The sequence below is a fragment of the Corvus moneduloides genome, chromosome 17, assembly GCF_009650955.1.
Source record: "Corvus moneduloides isolate bCorMon1 chromosome 17, bCorMon1.pri, whole genome shotgun sequence".
Taxonomy (NCBI): domain Eukaryota; kingdom Metazoa; phylum Chordata; class Aves; order Passeriformes; family Corvidae; genus Corvus; species Corvus moneduloides.
In genome coordinates, this window is record NC_045492.1 from 11,306,020 (window position 1) to 11,321,289 (window position 15,270).

The 15,270-nt window shown below is 44.0% G+C and overlaps 1 protein-coding gene across 2 annotated transcripts in view; it reads right to left on the reverse strand.

The window, feature by feature from the left end:
• Positions 1-15,270, reverse strand: part of PHACTR3 (phosphatase and actin regulator 3) — a 100,037-nt gene that overhangs the window by 675 nt on the left and 84,092 nt on the right. For both annotated transcript variants that reach the window (XM_032126622.1, XM_032126623.1), the window contains exons 9-12: positions 7,387-7,442; positions 3,670-3,731; positions 2,673-2,813; positions 1,419-1,495 (exon numbers count right to left, since the gene is read on the reverse strand). In XM_032126622.1, the coding sequence (XP_031982513.1) occupies positions 1,419-1,495; positions 2,673-2,813; positions 3,670-3,731; positions 7,387-7,442 (336 nt within the window). The remainder of the gene's footprint in view (positions 1-1,418; positions 1,496-2,672; positions 2,814-3,669; positions 3,732-7,386; positions 7,443-15,270) is intronic.

Here is a 15,270-nt window from a genome sequence, read left to right on the forward strand (position 1 = left end):
AAAATTTTAAAAGCCCACAAAAGTATTCAATCTGTTTAAAGGTACAGTAACAGTACTGAAGAATATTAGCAACCCTTAATTTTCCCCAGCACATTCCCACCCCTGTGCCATGACTGCAGTGCAGCTGCCGTCCTCAGGGCCCAGTGTACCTCGTTTACATTTATTTGGAAATGCAGTTGCAAGTACAGGTCTGTAGTTGATTGGGGTTTTTTCCGTGTAGTAAATGAAGCCACACTTTGTCATTGGTAGCAATAGTCTTTACTGTGCAGTGCTCTTGGCTTTTTTTAAGAGTTAAACAATGTCAAAATGCTTCATAAAGTATGAGGAGATACAATCGATAGTCTTGTGAGTCTGGAATAGATTTTTCTCTGTAGGCTTGGTTTTTTAGCTGAGATCTGTAATTAAAGCCCCAATCATTTGTAATGCCTTAGCACTAATTGTAAATTGTAAGCCTGTTTACTCCTCATATCCTGAACAAATTTCAAAATCTCTCATTATCATCTACTCAAACTCCCCAGGTAGCTTCAGTTAGGGAATGTATAACTCACTTTCAGACTGAAACTGCAGCCATCCCCTCTTCCCTTCCCATGTTTCATTCCATCAATGCAGTGATGCTGCTTTGCCCTTAATAAGGCCTTTTTGCAAGTATCAGTGCCTGTGGAATCAGCCTCTCATTTTTTCTCCACTTTAAGAAAGGAATTGAATGTTTTTATGTGTGTTTAAACCCTGTCACCAGTGCTGGCACATGGAGCAAGCACTGCCCTGACCAGGTTCACAGTGGCCTGATCACATGGAGAGTGACAACAATCTAAACCTGTTCTCTCTCCTGACCTCCTCCGTGGAGTTAAGTGTCATTAAGTTACCTGGGGCTTGCTCCTTCCAATAGCAACTGGGCTGACAGGGAATACTGAAATCCCCAGGCTGAATCCTTTAGAACAAATCCAATTAGAACAAAGGCATTACCCCTGGGCGCTGGGCGTGGCCTGTTATGGTCCGTGCAGTTTTGTATTTCTTAGCAGGGAAGTTCCAGTGTTTGTGATAAGGCTGCAGACTCAAGTACATTTAATTCAGAGCTCTTTATACAGCATATTAAGCTGTTCTACTTTAAAAAAATCATATTATTTTTTGTGTTATATGCTTTATTTTTTTGTCCTATCTTTGAATCTGTGGTGCAAGGGATGCTGACTGAGGGATGCCCTGGAGAATGTCTGCAAACTTCTTGGTATATGCTAATAAAAGACCCCCAAAAAATCAGAAAATTGGGTTCTCTTCAGGAAGAGAAATGCTTCAATTTTCTTTTAATATTAAGCTCCCTTTGCATATTCTCCCACATCCAACACGTAAGAGTAAAATCCACAGGTGCAGGACTCAAGCAGAGTTTTTAGCAGGCAGTGGAAATAAATAGCTGGAAAACTGACCTTGTCAAATGTTTGCTCGATGCATGGACCTCCATTTCATTACTTTTGTATTCATTCAGCTCTTTCCGAATTGCTGCCTAGGAATTGAAAAGAGACAAACATGAACAAATAATTTTGTGTTTGTGAGCACTGCAAAATGCCAGACCTGCAGAACAGAACAGTTTTCTGGGGTAGAAGAAGCAGGTATTGGGTATAGCAGAGCACTCCGTGCTGGTAGGAATGCTGAATATTAGGGCTATATGGATTGGTGACACAATACTTCTCATTAGTTATTGACTGCTGACAGGGTCACTGCTGTCTAGAAGCAATTCTGACAGAATAACACCTCAGGGCTGCTTGTCTCACATTTAATAAGATTCTAGTTAAAATTTATTAAAGATAAGAGAAGTTGCCAAGAAATTGATCCATTTTTCAGTCACAAATGTGAAGGTCCAGCTCTGCCCCTGACTTCCTGATGTGTGCCACCAGTGTGTGCAGTTGAACTGTCACTTTCTCTTGGCTTATAAACCTGCCTTGTTAATTGAAACATGAACACTGGAACAGTAAAACCAGGAAAAGTCTGATTTTAATAAAAGTACGTACAAGGAAAATATAAAATCATTATTCCATTGATTACTATGGAATAGCTTATTAACCATTTTAGAGAGCTGGGGAGAACAACTACTGGAGTAGAAATGCTCTGTTCCTTTTCTATGAGTCCTCTAAAGCCATTTGTCACTTACTGAGGAGACACTGGGATGGAAACCAAAGTGTTTGATCTCCACATGCCAGCACAAAGCCATGTTAACAGTCCTGTGTTTGCCATTTTGCCAGTAATTGTCTCAGCATCCTGCTCCTTCTGCTTCCTGCAGCCCAGAAACTTCCCAACTGGCTGGAATCACGGTGACCTATTCTTACTACTCAAGCATCTAAGTGTGATACTTAAATTGGGATGTAAATCAGCTAAATGGCAGGTATGAGATGGGACAAAATGAGTGTTTCTGCTCGTGTTAAAACTATTGGCTGGAAATGGTTTTGAGTTGGAGCCCAAAAGATTGTATCCACCTTTTTGGGTGGGGGGTAAAAGCCTTTACAGTACTAAATAGGCATTTTTATAAATAGCATTTTTTATTACATTGATGTGATTTCAGCATAAAAAATAATGGTAAAATTTACAGATATTAAATGTTCCAGAGATTAAATGTCTGTTCAGAATGTGAGGTATCATTACAGACAAAGCAAGGAGAAAGCAGAACTCTGTGGTTCTGCCAGTACCTTGTCTGCTGCTGACAGTCGTGTCCATGGTTTGTCCGCTCTCCTGTCGTAGTCCTGTGCTTTTGCCACTTCCACATAATCACTGAATCGAATCAGGATCTTTCTGTCTCTCAGTTCATCAACTGTAGGTCTCTGGTTAAGCTGTATTCAGAAGTTTTGTGAAATAAAACCAGGGTTAATAACAAACGTATCAGTAAAAAATGCAACATTTGCTGCTTTTCATCTTGGTTCAGTGTGCGTTTACACATATGGAAAACCACCCAACCCTTGGAAACTCCAGGGAAATATTCAATCATTTGGAGGACTGCTAGGAGAGTAATAATGCTTTAAATGGAGTTATGGGCTACAGCACAGTGCCTTTATAATGGACAAAAGAAAGCATTTCAACCCAGATCCTGATAAAATACATTTTCAAAATGAAAAGTAATCATGATGGATTTTTTATGATCTCTGGATGATCCTGGATGCTGTAGGATGTTCCACTACAGGCAGAGGCAGATTGTCTGTGTGACATTCTCAGCACTAGACCCATTTTAAGAATTTTAGTCTGGCTTTAACAAGTTATCAGCAGATTTGGTCTGTAATTCCATTAGGGTTTTCTAGGAACAGAACAACAAGATCTCGTTCTAATTCCGAGAATATTTTAAATGCAAAAAGAAATGTACTATGGGAGCAGACCTGGTGCTCAGCAGGGAGCCAGCTCTGCTACAAAGAATGAAAAAGTCCTTTCCTAGCAATAGAGCTGACTGATAGGCAGTGTGCAAACAAATGCCCATTTTCTGCCCAAGTTTACATGTATATATTCTACTAGATCTCATCTGGCTGAGATAAGGTGGGTATGTCTATAATTCATATTACCAGACACTACTATCAGACACTGCTGAGGAGGATGCATATTAAGGGAGGTTCTGTGTAATAACAACCTCTATGGCTGGTTGATATTATAGTAATTTTAGCAAATTTCTAAAAGCTAATAGCAGGTATTGCAAGGTTTTACCTTTCTTGTCAGTCTCTGCTTGATTTCCCTTCTCTCTTCCTGTTCCGTTTGATCATTTCGTTCTGCGGAGAATATAAAAAAAAATATGACTTTCCTCATGAGGAAGTTTGGTGTTTTCCTGACTTCCAGGCAATAATGAGCACAGCAAAAGGAGCTGCTTGTAGTTGTGTGTTTTGGTAATTCAGAGCATCTCTGGTGTGTGTTGGAGCACGGAATCACCTCTCTGTGAGGACACTGTGCTGGTGCCAATGTCAGCTCTGCCTGCGCTCTCTAAAACTCCACGGAGATTTAATGAAACAACAGCAGCCACACCAACACTCCACTCAGAGAAACTTTAGAAGGAAAATCAAAACACTCCACAGTTGATTAATCATCCTTTTTTACTCTCCATATTGCTGGAGCCATTCATGCTGTCAGATGCTGAGGAGCCTCACTGCAGCAGCTCCAGGGAGAGCCCGTTGTGCCCTCTGTCCCGTTTTCTCGGGCTGCATCACTCGCTGGCTCTGACCTGCACCTTGGCTTTCCCTGACATGAGACCCCGTTCCCCTCCCAGGGCTTTCTTTGCAGAGTTCTGCTCTGAGCTCAGCCCCTTGTCTTTGTGTGTTGTGTCTATTAACATTCAAGCCGTGACGACTCCTACACACTGGCTCTAAAAATAGACCCGAGTGCTGTAACGCTGTGTGAAATAGATCCCCTGCCTTAGGAAACGAGTTAATGGCGTTTCTATTTCCAGTACTATCTGTTACTAAATTTGGGCGTGAGCCCATGACCTGAACAAAGCTGCAGAGCCAGAGAAAAAGGTTTAACCATTCTGGGATTCTCTGGGTACTGCCGTGAGGTTTATTACACCACTTGCATTAGATATTTCCAGTGTTAAAGGACACACGTGATTTCTACTATGCCTCCAAAACCCACTAGCACTGCAGATGGATTTCCAAGATGATATTTTTAACAATGAAGCATTTTTCTCCCTTATTTTTGCTCCCACTACGCAGTCTCATTTCAGATGACACTGAAATGCAATCATATCTATTTAAAATAACAAAGTAGTAGCTCCACCTGGCTATGGTAGAAATGTAAATCAAATTAATTTAAAATGTGCTGCATTACAGTTCAGTGGCAAGGCACAAAATGTAAAGAGAACAGGTCAGCTAAAATTAGTGCTGTGTCAGGGATGAGCAGCTATTTCAGTCTGCAATGTGGAAAAGGAGAACAGGTTTTGAAAAGTAGAGGGTATTCTTAGATGTAGAGATAGCTGCAAGAACTTACTCAGCTTTAATTCACCCCTTTTGGAGTAGATAATCCTATTTTGTATTTTTTTTTTAATTAAAATTGATAATTTTCTGTAGCATAGTGCCTTTATAAGGTGTGATGTGATATGCAGTGAGAGAACTGCCCAGAGAAGCTGTGGCTGCCCCATCCCTGGAACCCTTCAAAACAGGTTGGATGGGGCTTGGAGCAACCTGGGATAGTGGAAAGTGCCCCTGCCCATGGCAGAGGGGAGAACAAGATGATCTTTAAGGTCCATTCCAACCCAAACCATTCTGGGATTCTATGGTTCTAATTCCCAAAGAAAAGCCAAAAATACATATTTCTGATCAGAAAATACTTTTTCAAATATACCGTGTAGTGACTTATTTCTATTCACTTGGGTTCAGTGCTTATTTCCACCTCGAAGAAATAAAAGAAATGGTTCTTTTACCAAAAAAACCAACCCTGAGAACTGCTATGAAATGCTGGTGAGGGATTCTAGAACTCAGGCATTATTATTCAGACAACCCAGAGAGGCTTTTCCCATCACCATCATTCTGCCCACACAAGATCCATTCATTCCTGAGGGCTGGTTTTGTAAATCTCAGCAGAGATGCTCCCAGTTCTGAGGGGGGCTGTGCAGTGCTGGAACTAATTCTGTGCTCTGCCAGTTCCTCAGGGAGCTCTCAGCTCTGCGTGACACTAAGGCAATTCCTTGGGTTCAGAATGAAGCAGGGATTGTACAGTGGCGTTCAAGAGATGCCTTCTTGGCTGGGAGTTCAGCTTTCTGTCGAGTACAGCAAGGCCACATCTGACACCTGGGCTGTGATTTGAGTTCATTTGCTTTTCATGTTTGGTGGGAAGCCAGCAGTGTTTCTATGGTTAAAGGACTTGGAAGATCAAGAAAATTTTAAGAAAGTGCTGGCTTTAAGTTTGCTTTTTAAGTATTACTTTTATCTCAGAAACAACTCCCTAAAGGAGATAAGAAATCACTTTTTGAAATCTTGCTGAGATTTGCTTTAAAGTAACAGTAGTTGTACTTTGCAATATGCTTCTCTTTTTACCAGAGTTGTACAAATGTGAATTCTGAGTCCATAAAAGAACTTCTGTCAGCAGTACCACTTATGAACATCAAAGATGTTGGGAAATGCACAACTTAAAACTGCACAAACCCTTACAACACCTGGAGGAGTTTGTGGAGATTTCACTGAAGGGCTTTTATACTGCTACAGCTTCACAGGATACTCAGCTTTTTATATAATGGCAGAGGTAAATAAAATGGAAGTGGTTCTGATCCCAGCTGAACCTGTATAAAGCCTGAGCAACTCAACAGAAGTCAATAAATTTGCTCCATGCTGGGAGCTCTTTAAATGAGAGACAAATCTAGACCAGTATGTTTAGCTGGTATTCAGGAACTATCTTTAATTCTGCTTTATCTTCTTTCTGCTTTATCTCTCTCTAAGCTCATTATATGAATGTATTCAAACTTTTTTAGTATTAAAACCAGTCAGTTTAACCCAGATTAAGGATGTAACCAACACACTTCAAAAAAGTAAACATAAAGGAACAGATTTTGTCAGTGGAGATCAGCTTTTCCTTAGCCAGGAAAAAATCCCAAAGACACAGATTTTCAGAGGTCTTGGTTACTGACTCTTGAAAATCTGGTCCCATGTATTTCAGGATCTTGGGTTACTGTTTCTTCCTGCCTCTCATGGTAGGTGACAGGTGAAGTTTGGCCAAGCGCACCCACTCATGTTGCAAGGAGGGTTTCCTTTTCCTCCTCAAGCTGTGCACATGCTAAATACAGCTCATTTTACGGTGTGTGATCTGTGCATTGGAACAGCATGGAAAATACTGCTAAATATATGTTGCCTGTGGAATCCTTTTGTATTGAAACTCAGATGAAATCCCAAATAACTTCAATGGCAAAAGCATAAGGCTTTTCCCTAGGAACTGCTAAGAAAGTTCGGATACATTAAATTAGGTAATGCAATGTAGATAACTTTTTTCCTAGTGAATTACAATCACATGATTAAATATAAATTAAACAGTGTAGGCAGCACTGCTTGTGTGACAGATTTCTGTGGCTTTATGTTTTGTGCTTGCTAAATGTGGAAACTACAGTTCACATCATTCCAGGTTTTGTCTTTCCACACTAAATAGACGAAATAGCAGATGGATCCCCCCTTTTGAGATCCATAGTGGAGACAATTTCAAAGCTCTCTCTCACCTTTCCCTAATTCAGCAGTTTTAAGGAAAGGGATAATGTTCATCACTTGCTTGATCCCTTGGAAACATTTAGGAAAAGAGTTGCAAGTTTTGCCTTGTGAATTTGAGAGGTGCTGAGAACACCTTTGTTCTATTTGTCTATTTAATTTGTCTATTTAAAAATAATACATTCTGGAAATGCAATCACTGATTTCAAGAAACACATATAAAATACTTAAGGAAAAAAGAAATACTCACGTTTCAGTATATTCCTTCTTTCTAGCTCCTCAACAGCGGGTCTTTGGCTGAGTCGCCTGCGGAAAAACACCAAAATCACATTTTGCACCATGCCTGTTCTTTGGAAAGTCTGCAGTATTCTGACTTCTGGTTGGTGTTTTCCTCAGGAGGGGACTACAAAATCTCTCTCCAGGACTCGTGAAGAAGAACAAAGAAAAGAATCCTGGCAGAGAATTCTTTCTTATATTATTTTTCCCAAATGTCAGTAATGCAGGTAAAAGTTCTCCTCTAGTTTGCTCTGCCGTCAGTGAAATGCTTCCTCAGAATGTGCATCCTTTTCATCTCACTTTCCAGACAGTCAGTTGGAACCAGCACTCTCCAGAGGTAAAATTCACTCTCAAGGTGGTTATCAAAGGAGTTTCACAGCGATCTTCTGTCTCTATCACTGCCTTTACCTTTTAATCACACGTAGCAGCACATTTCCTTTTCTCTACTAACACCATCCTGACAAAATGCAGACTGGCCAGAAATAAAGCTTTCCCGACTCCTCATCTACCAGCCCGATCCCCCAGCTCTGCTCCTGCCTGCTGAATGCAATTCGTGTGCTGCTCACAGCCTCGCGCTGTCTGAACAGAGCGTCTTGGTTCCACCTCCCCTTTTCAGTAGTGCTGCCTCAGGACTGAGTCTTCAAATCATATGATCGGTGCCACAGCGATTTTATTCCGCATACTAAATGAGACTCCCCCACGAGGCACTGTGATATCTGCAGAGGATCTCAGGTAATAGGAGCCCTCCTCTAGGCAGACACACACACACAGAGGCTGCATTTGCTGGCTTTCATGTAATAATCCAGCCAGCAGATCGGAAAGAGTTTCCGATGCTTCCTGGCCTGCGTTCTGGCAACACTAAGGATTCTCATCGTCTGCTCTCAGCAGATGTTTCCAAGCCGGAGATGAAGTTACAGAGACAAAGAAACATTCAGAGCAGGGACCACACTGCAAACTGCTGCAGTTATTCCTCTACTGGGTATAGGGAATAAATGAATAATTATAAAGTCATGCTGTAACAGGATCTACATTTTATCACATATACAGCAGGTGGAAAAATGAAGTAATTGTTAACACACTACAAAAGAACCAGTAAAAGCACCTGATTCCAATTTCTCCTTGTTTTGTAAGCCTTACCCAATATACCTTCAAAATCAACTCTGTGGTCATATGCTATCAGACCAACAACTCCTTACCCTTTTTTGATTAAACTCTCTGGAAAAACTCTCATCTGTGGCAACAGGAAGACACCACAACTACTGCACTGAATTCACACCGACAGAAAACTTGGATTAGATGAGCTCTTGCGTAGAAACACCTATAGCCTAACTCTCACTCTTTCTGCCTAACACTTTGTATCACCTAAGGCTTTTCTCCTGACCTCCGGCTTCTCGTTGGGTAATAAGCTGGATACTCCAGCAGTGGAAGTTGCAATAATCCCAACTGAAACAGGAATGATGCTGAAACTAAAGGCTTTACACATGTATTTCTGATTCCTGTTACCATTGGACTCCTCCCTCCTCGCTCATTTCCCTGTATGTCTCAGAAATTACACAGCTCTGGCTAGGTTTTGTTTGAAACAGATTAAAGTGTGTTTTATAATATAAATCAGGGAAGAATGACTTACTCCAAGAGCTCATCTGCAAATGAAAGGTCCACCTGACCTGCTGCTCATATGCCTCTCTCTCAGCCATTCGTAATTACAGCCCTGCCATTTGAGATTGATAGATTCTTCCAAATCTGTACATTAGATTTCAGAGGCCCCTTTTAAACAGGGGGATTAAAAGCCTAACAGAATGAGTAAAGCACTATGCAAATGCAAATGTATACGAATTTTCTGCGATTCTGTGTGAATGCCCTGTATTTATATATCATATGTATGATGGTTGATTATTTAAACCCTGTTTCCCTTTTGGCTTTGATAAATTCATGGTAAGTGCCCTTTTTCTGCGCACACCCTCAGCTTTACCCCCAACAGAAGGAAAAGGTGCAGACACACAGAGAGCTATGTGCACATGAGAGCATTGCAGGGTTTTTTCCTGAGTTTTTCAGAGACACAGACCACACTTCCAAACTTTGTTTCAGAGTCACAAAACTAGACATGGACTTTGGTTAAAAATAAAATTCTAACAGGGTTTCAGGAAGGTGGGGATAGAGTGAAAACACCAAGTACAGCCAGAGTCACAATCAAATGAGAAGTGGTAAAAACCTCTGACATTGTTGCTATCAAGGTCCAGGGACATTTTGGGTCCATTTGTTATTTCTGTTGTTCAGGAGAAGCCTCTCTGTGACCAGAAACAACTTTCGCTTCCTTTCTGAGCTGCTGTGGGGTGGCTGGGCTTGGGGAGCTGCTGAAGGCGAAGGGCTCCAGATGCCCTGACAGTGACTGGGGCACAGGGGCTGCAGCACGGCCTGGGGCCACACGGCTCTGCTGAGCTGGGCCGGGGTCACTTGGGGCTCCAGAGACCCCTTCTGCAGGACTTTGCCGCTTGTAAAGTGAATCCACTGCCTTGTCTGATCGCCCCTCACAGCAAGACACACGTGGCTGCAGCAGGTGCTCCCTGTGGGACAGAGCCCACCCTGCCTGAGGTGCTCTGGGGGAGGGTGAGGGCACCTCAGCGCCACACCGGGGCCTGCAGCCCCGGCCGCACCTTCAGTCGCCGCCTGCAGCCAGACCCAGAGCCACATAAGGACGGGCATCTTTCTGAGGGCTCCTGGCAGGGCAGGGGCTCAGCAAGTGCAGGGAAAGCCACAGGTCACCCCTGCCAAAGGGCACATCCCTCCTGAAGGAGCTTTAATGTAAGAATCATTTCAGATGAGTTTGTGCCTCTGCTTGGGTGAGCCGTTCTCTGGCTGCTGCAGGCTCTGAGCAACAAGTGCTCTGCTTTGGATATTTATTTCATGTTTTCCCTGAAGCTGATACATGTGAAATCCTGCCTCAAAAACACACCCTGTGTGCTGAGCTCAGTGAGTTTCCTCAGAAGGGACTGTCCATCCCTGCAGAGAGCCAGTGCTGTGGCCTCAGGAATGCTGCCTCACCTCAGGGACAGCTGGCCTGGGGAAATGGCCCCCAGCTCCCCTCATGCCATGGCTGGGCAGCACAGCCCTGAACAGGGGGTGGAGAGACTCAGCAGCCAGAGAGGAGATGCTCAAATCTCGTGTTTAAAGGAAACAAACTCCAGCTGAATAACAATTATCAGCAGACTGCAGCGCAGGGAAGCCTATGTGTGATTCTGGAGAATAAAAACAGGCACTTGCCATGAAGGAGCCTTTGTGAAGGCTAAAACCTGACCCCTCAGTGACTATGGATGGTCTCCACAGGCTTTGCACAGAGAGAATTTTGTATGAGGCAGGTGCAAATGACTGTGAATCAGAGTCCTGGCTCATTTCCTGTGGATCCAGTGAAGTCCCTGCACCTGAGTGAGGGTGGTTTTATGGCTTACCCTGGGCTAGTGTGGCTGCTGTGCTGTTCAGCAGCTCTGGAGGTGCCATTTGAAGGTCTGAGGTGGACAGGAGGCTCCAGCACTGCTGCAACACAGTGTGGTCATGGCTGGGTGAGTCCTGTGCTTTCCATTTCCGTTCTTTTCTCACTTAGGGTCTCAGAGCCCCATGTGGATTCACCTCAGCAAGGTGACTGTGAGCTCCACAGGGAGCACTCATGTAGTCCACCACTTCTGTTACGTGACAGCAATGATTTCCTTTCAGCCAATTTCGATATCTATTTCTTGCTTCTGGGAAAAACAGCCAATTAATGCTGTTGTGTTCTTGGGTGTTATGAAAACCTAGGTTTGGGTATTTTTGTATTGCCTGGTGAGGTAGGAGTGCTCCCTCTGAGCACCTCTGTTGGGTCAGTTCTTTTTGGGAAGGTCTTGAACCTTTCTTGAAAATGCTTAAGTAACTTGCAGGCAGGTCCTACCTCTATCCAGATTACCCCAGAGTGTCGCTGGAATTGCCATGGTCTCACGTGAAGAGTACTCAGTCTGGGAATTTGCTTCCCTGTTAACCCAAGGGATGCCAAGAGCAGCAGTAGTGGAGCTGAACTGGCAGCACCTCAGAGGTGACTGCAGCTGCCTCAGGGAAACCAAGCACAACTGGAGGCACCAATGGCACTTCCCTGTAAGTGATGTCTCGATACAGTTCAGAGATGCTCCAAGTTTGGATAGATGCCAACATCTTCTCACAATACTAAAGCAGTCACCATAAGTGTATGGGGGTAAAAGGGGACAGGCACACAACACTTCATGTGCAGCTATTTCTCATGTTCAGAAAAATTGCAAAGGTTTTATGTTACTGTTGCTCTGTGCAAAGTGGGCATAAACTTTCAAGCAGCAGGTGTTCTTCAGTTGTTTGAAGCTTGGGGAGTGTTCTGGGTATATTTTCAGTGTTTTCTCCAGTAATTTGGGCTCAGAAAGAGAAATCAGAGAGATAATAATATGTATATTATTACATATAGAAGCCAAAGACTTTGTTTGCTCCTGTGCTCTCCCAGTGTTACTCCTGTGGGTAAGAGGAGCAGGTCATTGCAGGTTCGTGCAGTCACCTGTGGCTCTCCTCAGAACACCCTGCAGGTATAGCCAGGTGTTCTTGGTCTCAAAGCACCCCAGGTGCCCAGTTTGCACATGGCCTCGAGGTATTTGTTTTCCCCATGCAATGTGCACATGGGAATCCTCTGACGTCTGTGAGCGCTCCCTTGGCTCTCAGAGGGGCAGGGGATCTGTGGTGCCTGGCTTTTCCCCTTGGTGAACGTGTGTGGTGCATAATTGCAGCAAAACAGGCTGCCCTGTGCCATCAGAGCCCTGCCACGATCATGCTGGACACCAGCACAAGTACAGATGTGGATTTGGAGTGTGGGGAAAGCCACAAATGGCTCGTCCCCTCCGGAGCAAGATCACATGTTTGTGAGCTCAGGGGCTCGCACATGTGCCTCTGACTGCTGATCAGGAGATCAATATTTGCTTCACACTGCCCGATTGTCTCCTTCACACTGAAGGGAATGAATGTCTTGGGACTGCTGTTACACAAGGAGTGATCATACTGGACAGTCACAGGTGACTGAGGGCTCAGCAGTTGGAGGATCTGCGTGTCACCAGGACCCAGGGGCTGCTGTCAGATGGGCAATGCATCGATGTGTCCTGTGAGCAGGAGGTGCTGCCAAGTTATCTGCCCTCTCAATTACCCTCAGCAGCGTCTCCTTTGTTCCTTGTGGGAGCTGCATCCCAGCAAAGCCACAGTAAGCTCAGGGCTTGCAGGTGTGGGCACAGAAAGCTGATGAGAGGCCAATGTGGAGCAAGCACAGCCCTCTGTGTGCATATGGGGCTGTGCCGGTTTTCCACACTTCAGACAGTCCTTCCTTTCCGGGCAGTCTCTCCTTCCTTTCTCTCCTCTTATGAGTCTGTATTAGTCTCACCTGCCTGGCAGATTCAAGCAGAATCCAGTGAAAACCAGCTCAGGTTTGTGTGGCTCCTTATCTGTCCCCAGAATATGTTCCTGTTCCCCAAATATATTTTTTTTGTAGAATCTGTTGCACAGTATCTGTATGTATGATTTCCACAAAACTAAATTTCTTTCAGATTTGTAGCTGAAGCCAAAAGTTATACTTTGGAATCCTGTTGCTGGCCTTAGTAAGATCCATGTGATTCTGATGATCTCCTCCAAAGGGAGGAGTGAACTGGGTAGACTTGGACACGTGCATGTGCCTGTGGACCCTGGACTGACAAGTGAGCAATCAATCCAGCCATCAGTAAATGAGCTGTAGCCAGCAGCAATTGCATTGATTGTCCCTCATGTCAGGTGGTTTTGCAGATGAGTCGGGAAGGGAGGTGGTGGGAAAGATCCCTCTCACAGCCCAGGCAAAGGGAGGAGGAATGGGAGTGCCCTGGTTTTGCTTCTCATAAAGCTGCTTGTGTCTGCTACCCATCAGGAGGCAGAGGCTCTGCCTCTTAAATTGGCATCTCTATTGCCAGAACACCATGTTCAATTCAACAAGAAGTTTATTTTCATCCTTCCTATAAGTAGCTGTGAAGAGAGTATGTGCCAGGGCTTTGAGTCACCCACGCACTGCACTGTGCCTGCCTGCAATGTACAATTATGGGTAGTAGTAAATCTGTGGTGGGAGGGACTTCTCTTTTACTGTCTGCTCAAAATTAGAAGGCAGACACTGAGACACAAACATGTTTTTTACCCCAAGGTAATTCTGGATCATGTAAAAAGTGGGAACTGATGTGCCAGCATTTCCCATAACAGGAAAATCACAGAATCAGGATAGTTTGAGTTGGAAAGAGCCTTTAAAGGCATCTTGTCCAATGTCCCTGCAATGAACAGGGACATCTTCAAGTAGATCAGGTTGTTCAGAGCCTCATCCAACCTGACACCGAGTGTTTCCAGGAATGGGACATTCCCCCACCTCTCTGAGTAACCTGTTGCAGTGTTTTACCACCCTCACTGTAAAAATCTTCCTGCTCTTATCTACTCTAACCTGACCTTCCTTCAGTTTAAAACCATTCCCCTTGACCTATCACTATCTGCCCACGTATCTGCCTCTTTTTTTTATAACCCTCTTTAAGTCCTGGAAGGCCACAGTATTATCTCCTTAGAAGCTTCTTGTCCCCAGGCTGAACAACCTCAACTCTCTCAGCCTCTCTCTCCATAGCAGAGGTTCTCCAGCCCTTGGAGCATCCAAGAGTATCATCCTAAGAGCAGCTGCTGACCTCTGAGGGTAGGGAGCTCAGAGTGGTGTGAAAAGGGTGAGCTGGTTTGGTAAATGCTGCGAGTTGCATTCTTTAGAATCGCCTGATATTTGTCTCTGTGCCATCATAAACTATTTTTTGCATCCAAATAAGAAAGCTGCAGATAAACACAGAGGCTATAAGTGTTGCCTTAATTACACGTGTTATTTATTTGTTTGGCCTTTAGTTCTGTCTGGATTTTCAAAGCTGCCAATCAGCATGAGTTCAGTTAATTATGTTGCCACTCATCTACCAGGCAATTACAGTTGTCCATCATTATCATTTCTGTGATAGGAGCCCTGCAAAGAGTTCAGATTTCAGCTGAAATAGAAACCACACACTTGCCCAGCATGACTCTTGTATCATAACCCACTGTCCCTGAAGGACCTACCCTGTGACAGGTTTGTTACTGCACAGGGCTGTAAGCACTGTGTGGGCTGAAACAACACAGAGCCAGGATCTAATTGTGTGAGAGGATTCAGGTGGAGAAAGCTTGAGGGTAATCACTGTTTTCACCACCTGTGAAAGCCCTGCTGCATTTGACCTTTGGGTGCCTGGTTTTCCCAAGGTGTGAGGAGGAAAGGCCAGGCACAGCTGGGAGCAGATCAGGACCCAGTTCAAGACCTGCTGCAAAGCTCACTGCAGATGCTGAGCATCCTTCCACCACCTTCAGGAGGCTTTTGCTTTCATACCTCTCTCCACATTCAGATAAGGACTCTTGGAGGATGGTGTTGCCCATTGTGGGACCAACATAACAGAACAGCTTTAATTTTCAACTGAGTTATTTAGTCAATATGCAAGAGCTAACATGCTGACACGGGATTTAAATGTACTAACTGCTTATTTCAGAACAGCAGCTTTCTCCTCTCCCTTCCACCTGCTTCCCCACTCTGTGGTTTAACAGAGCTGGTGGCTATTAGATCTGTCCTGTTTGTAATAGAATTACAATATTTAGTCATTAGGGTGACAAAAGTACAACTGGTTGTTCAGCCAAAGACATGTTCCCTGTCTGTAGTTTGATGCAGTGTCAGCATGAGCAGCACTGTTCTCATGAACAGCAGCTTGTTCTCACTTCTGCTTTGCCTTGCAGCTGGGCAAAGAGCTGGTTTGGGGAATACTTTCAAACTAAAAAT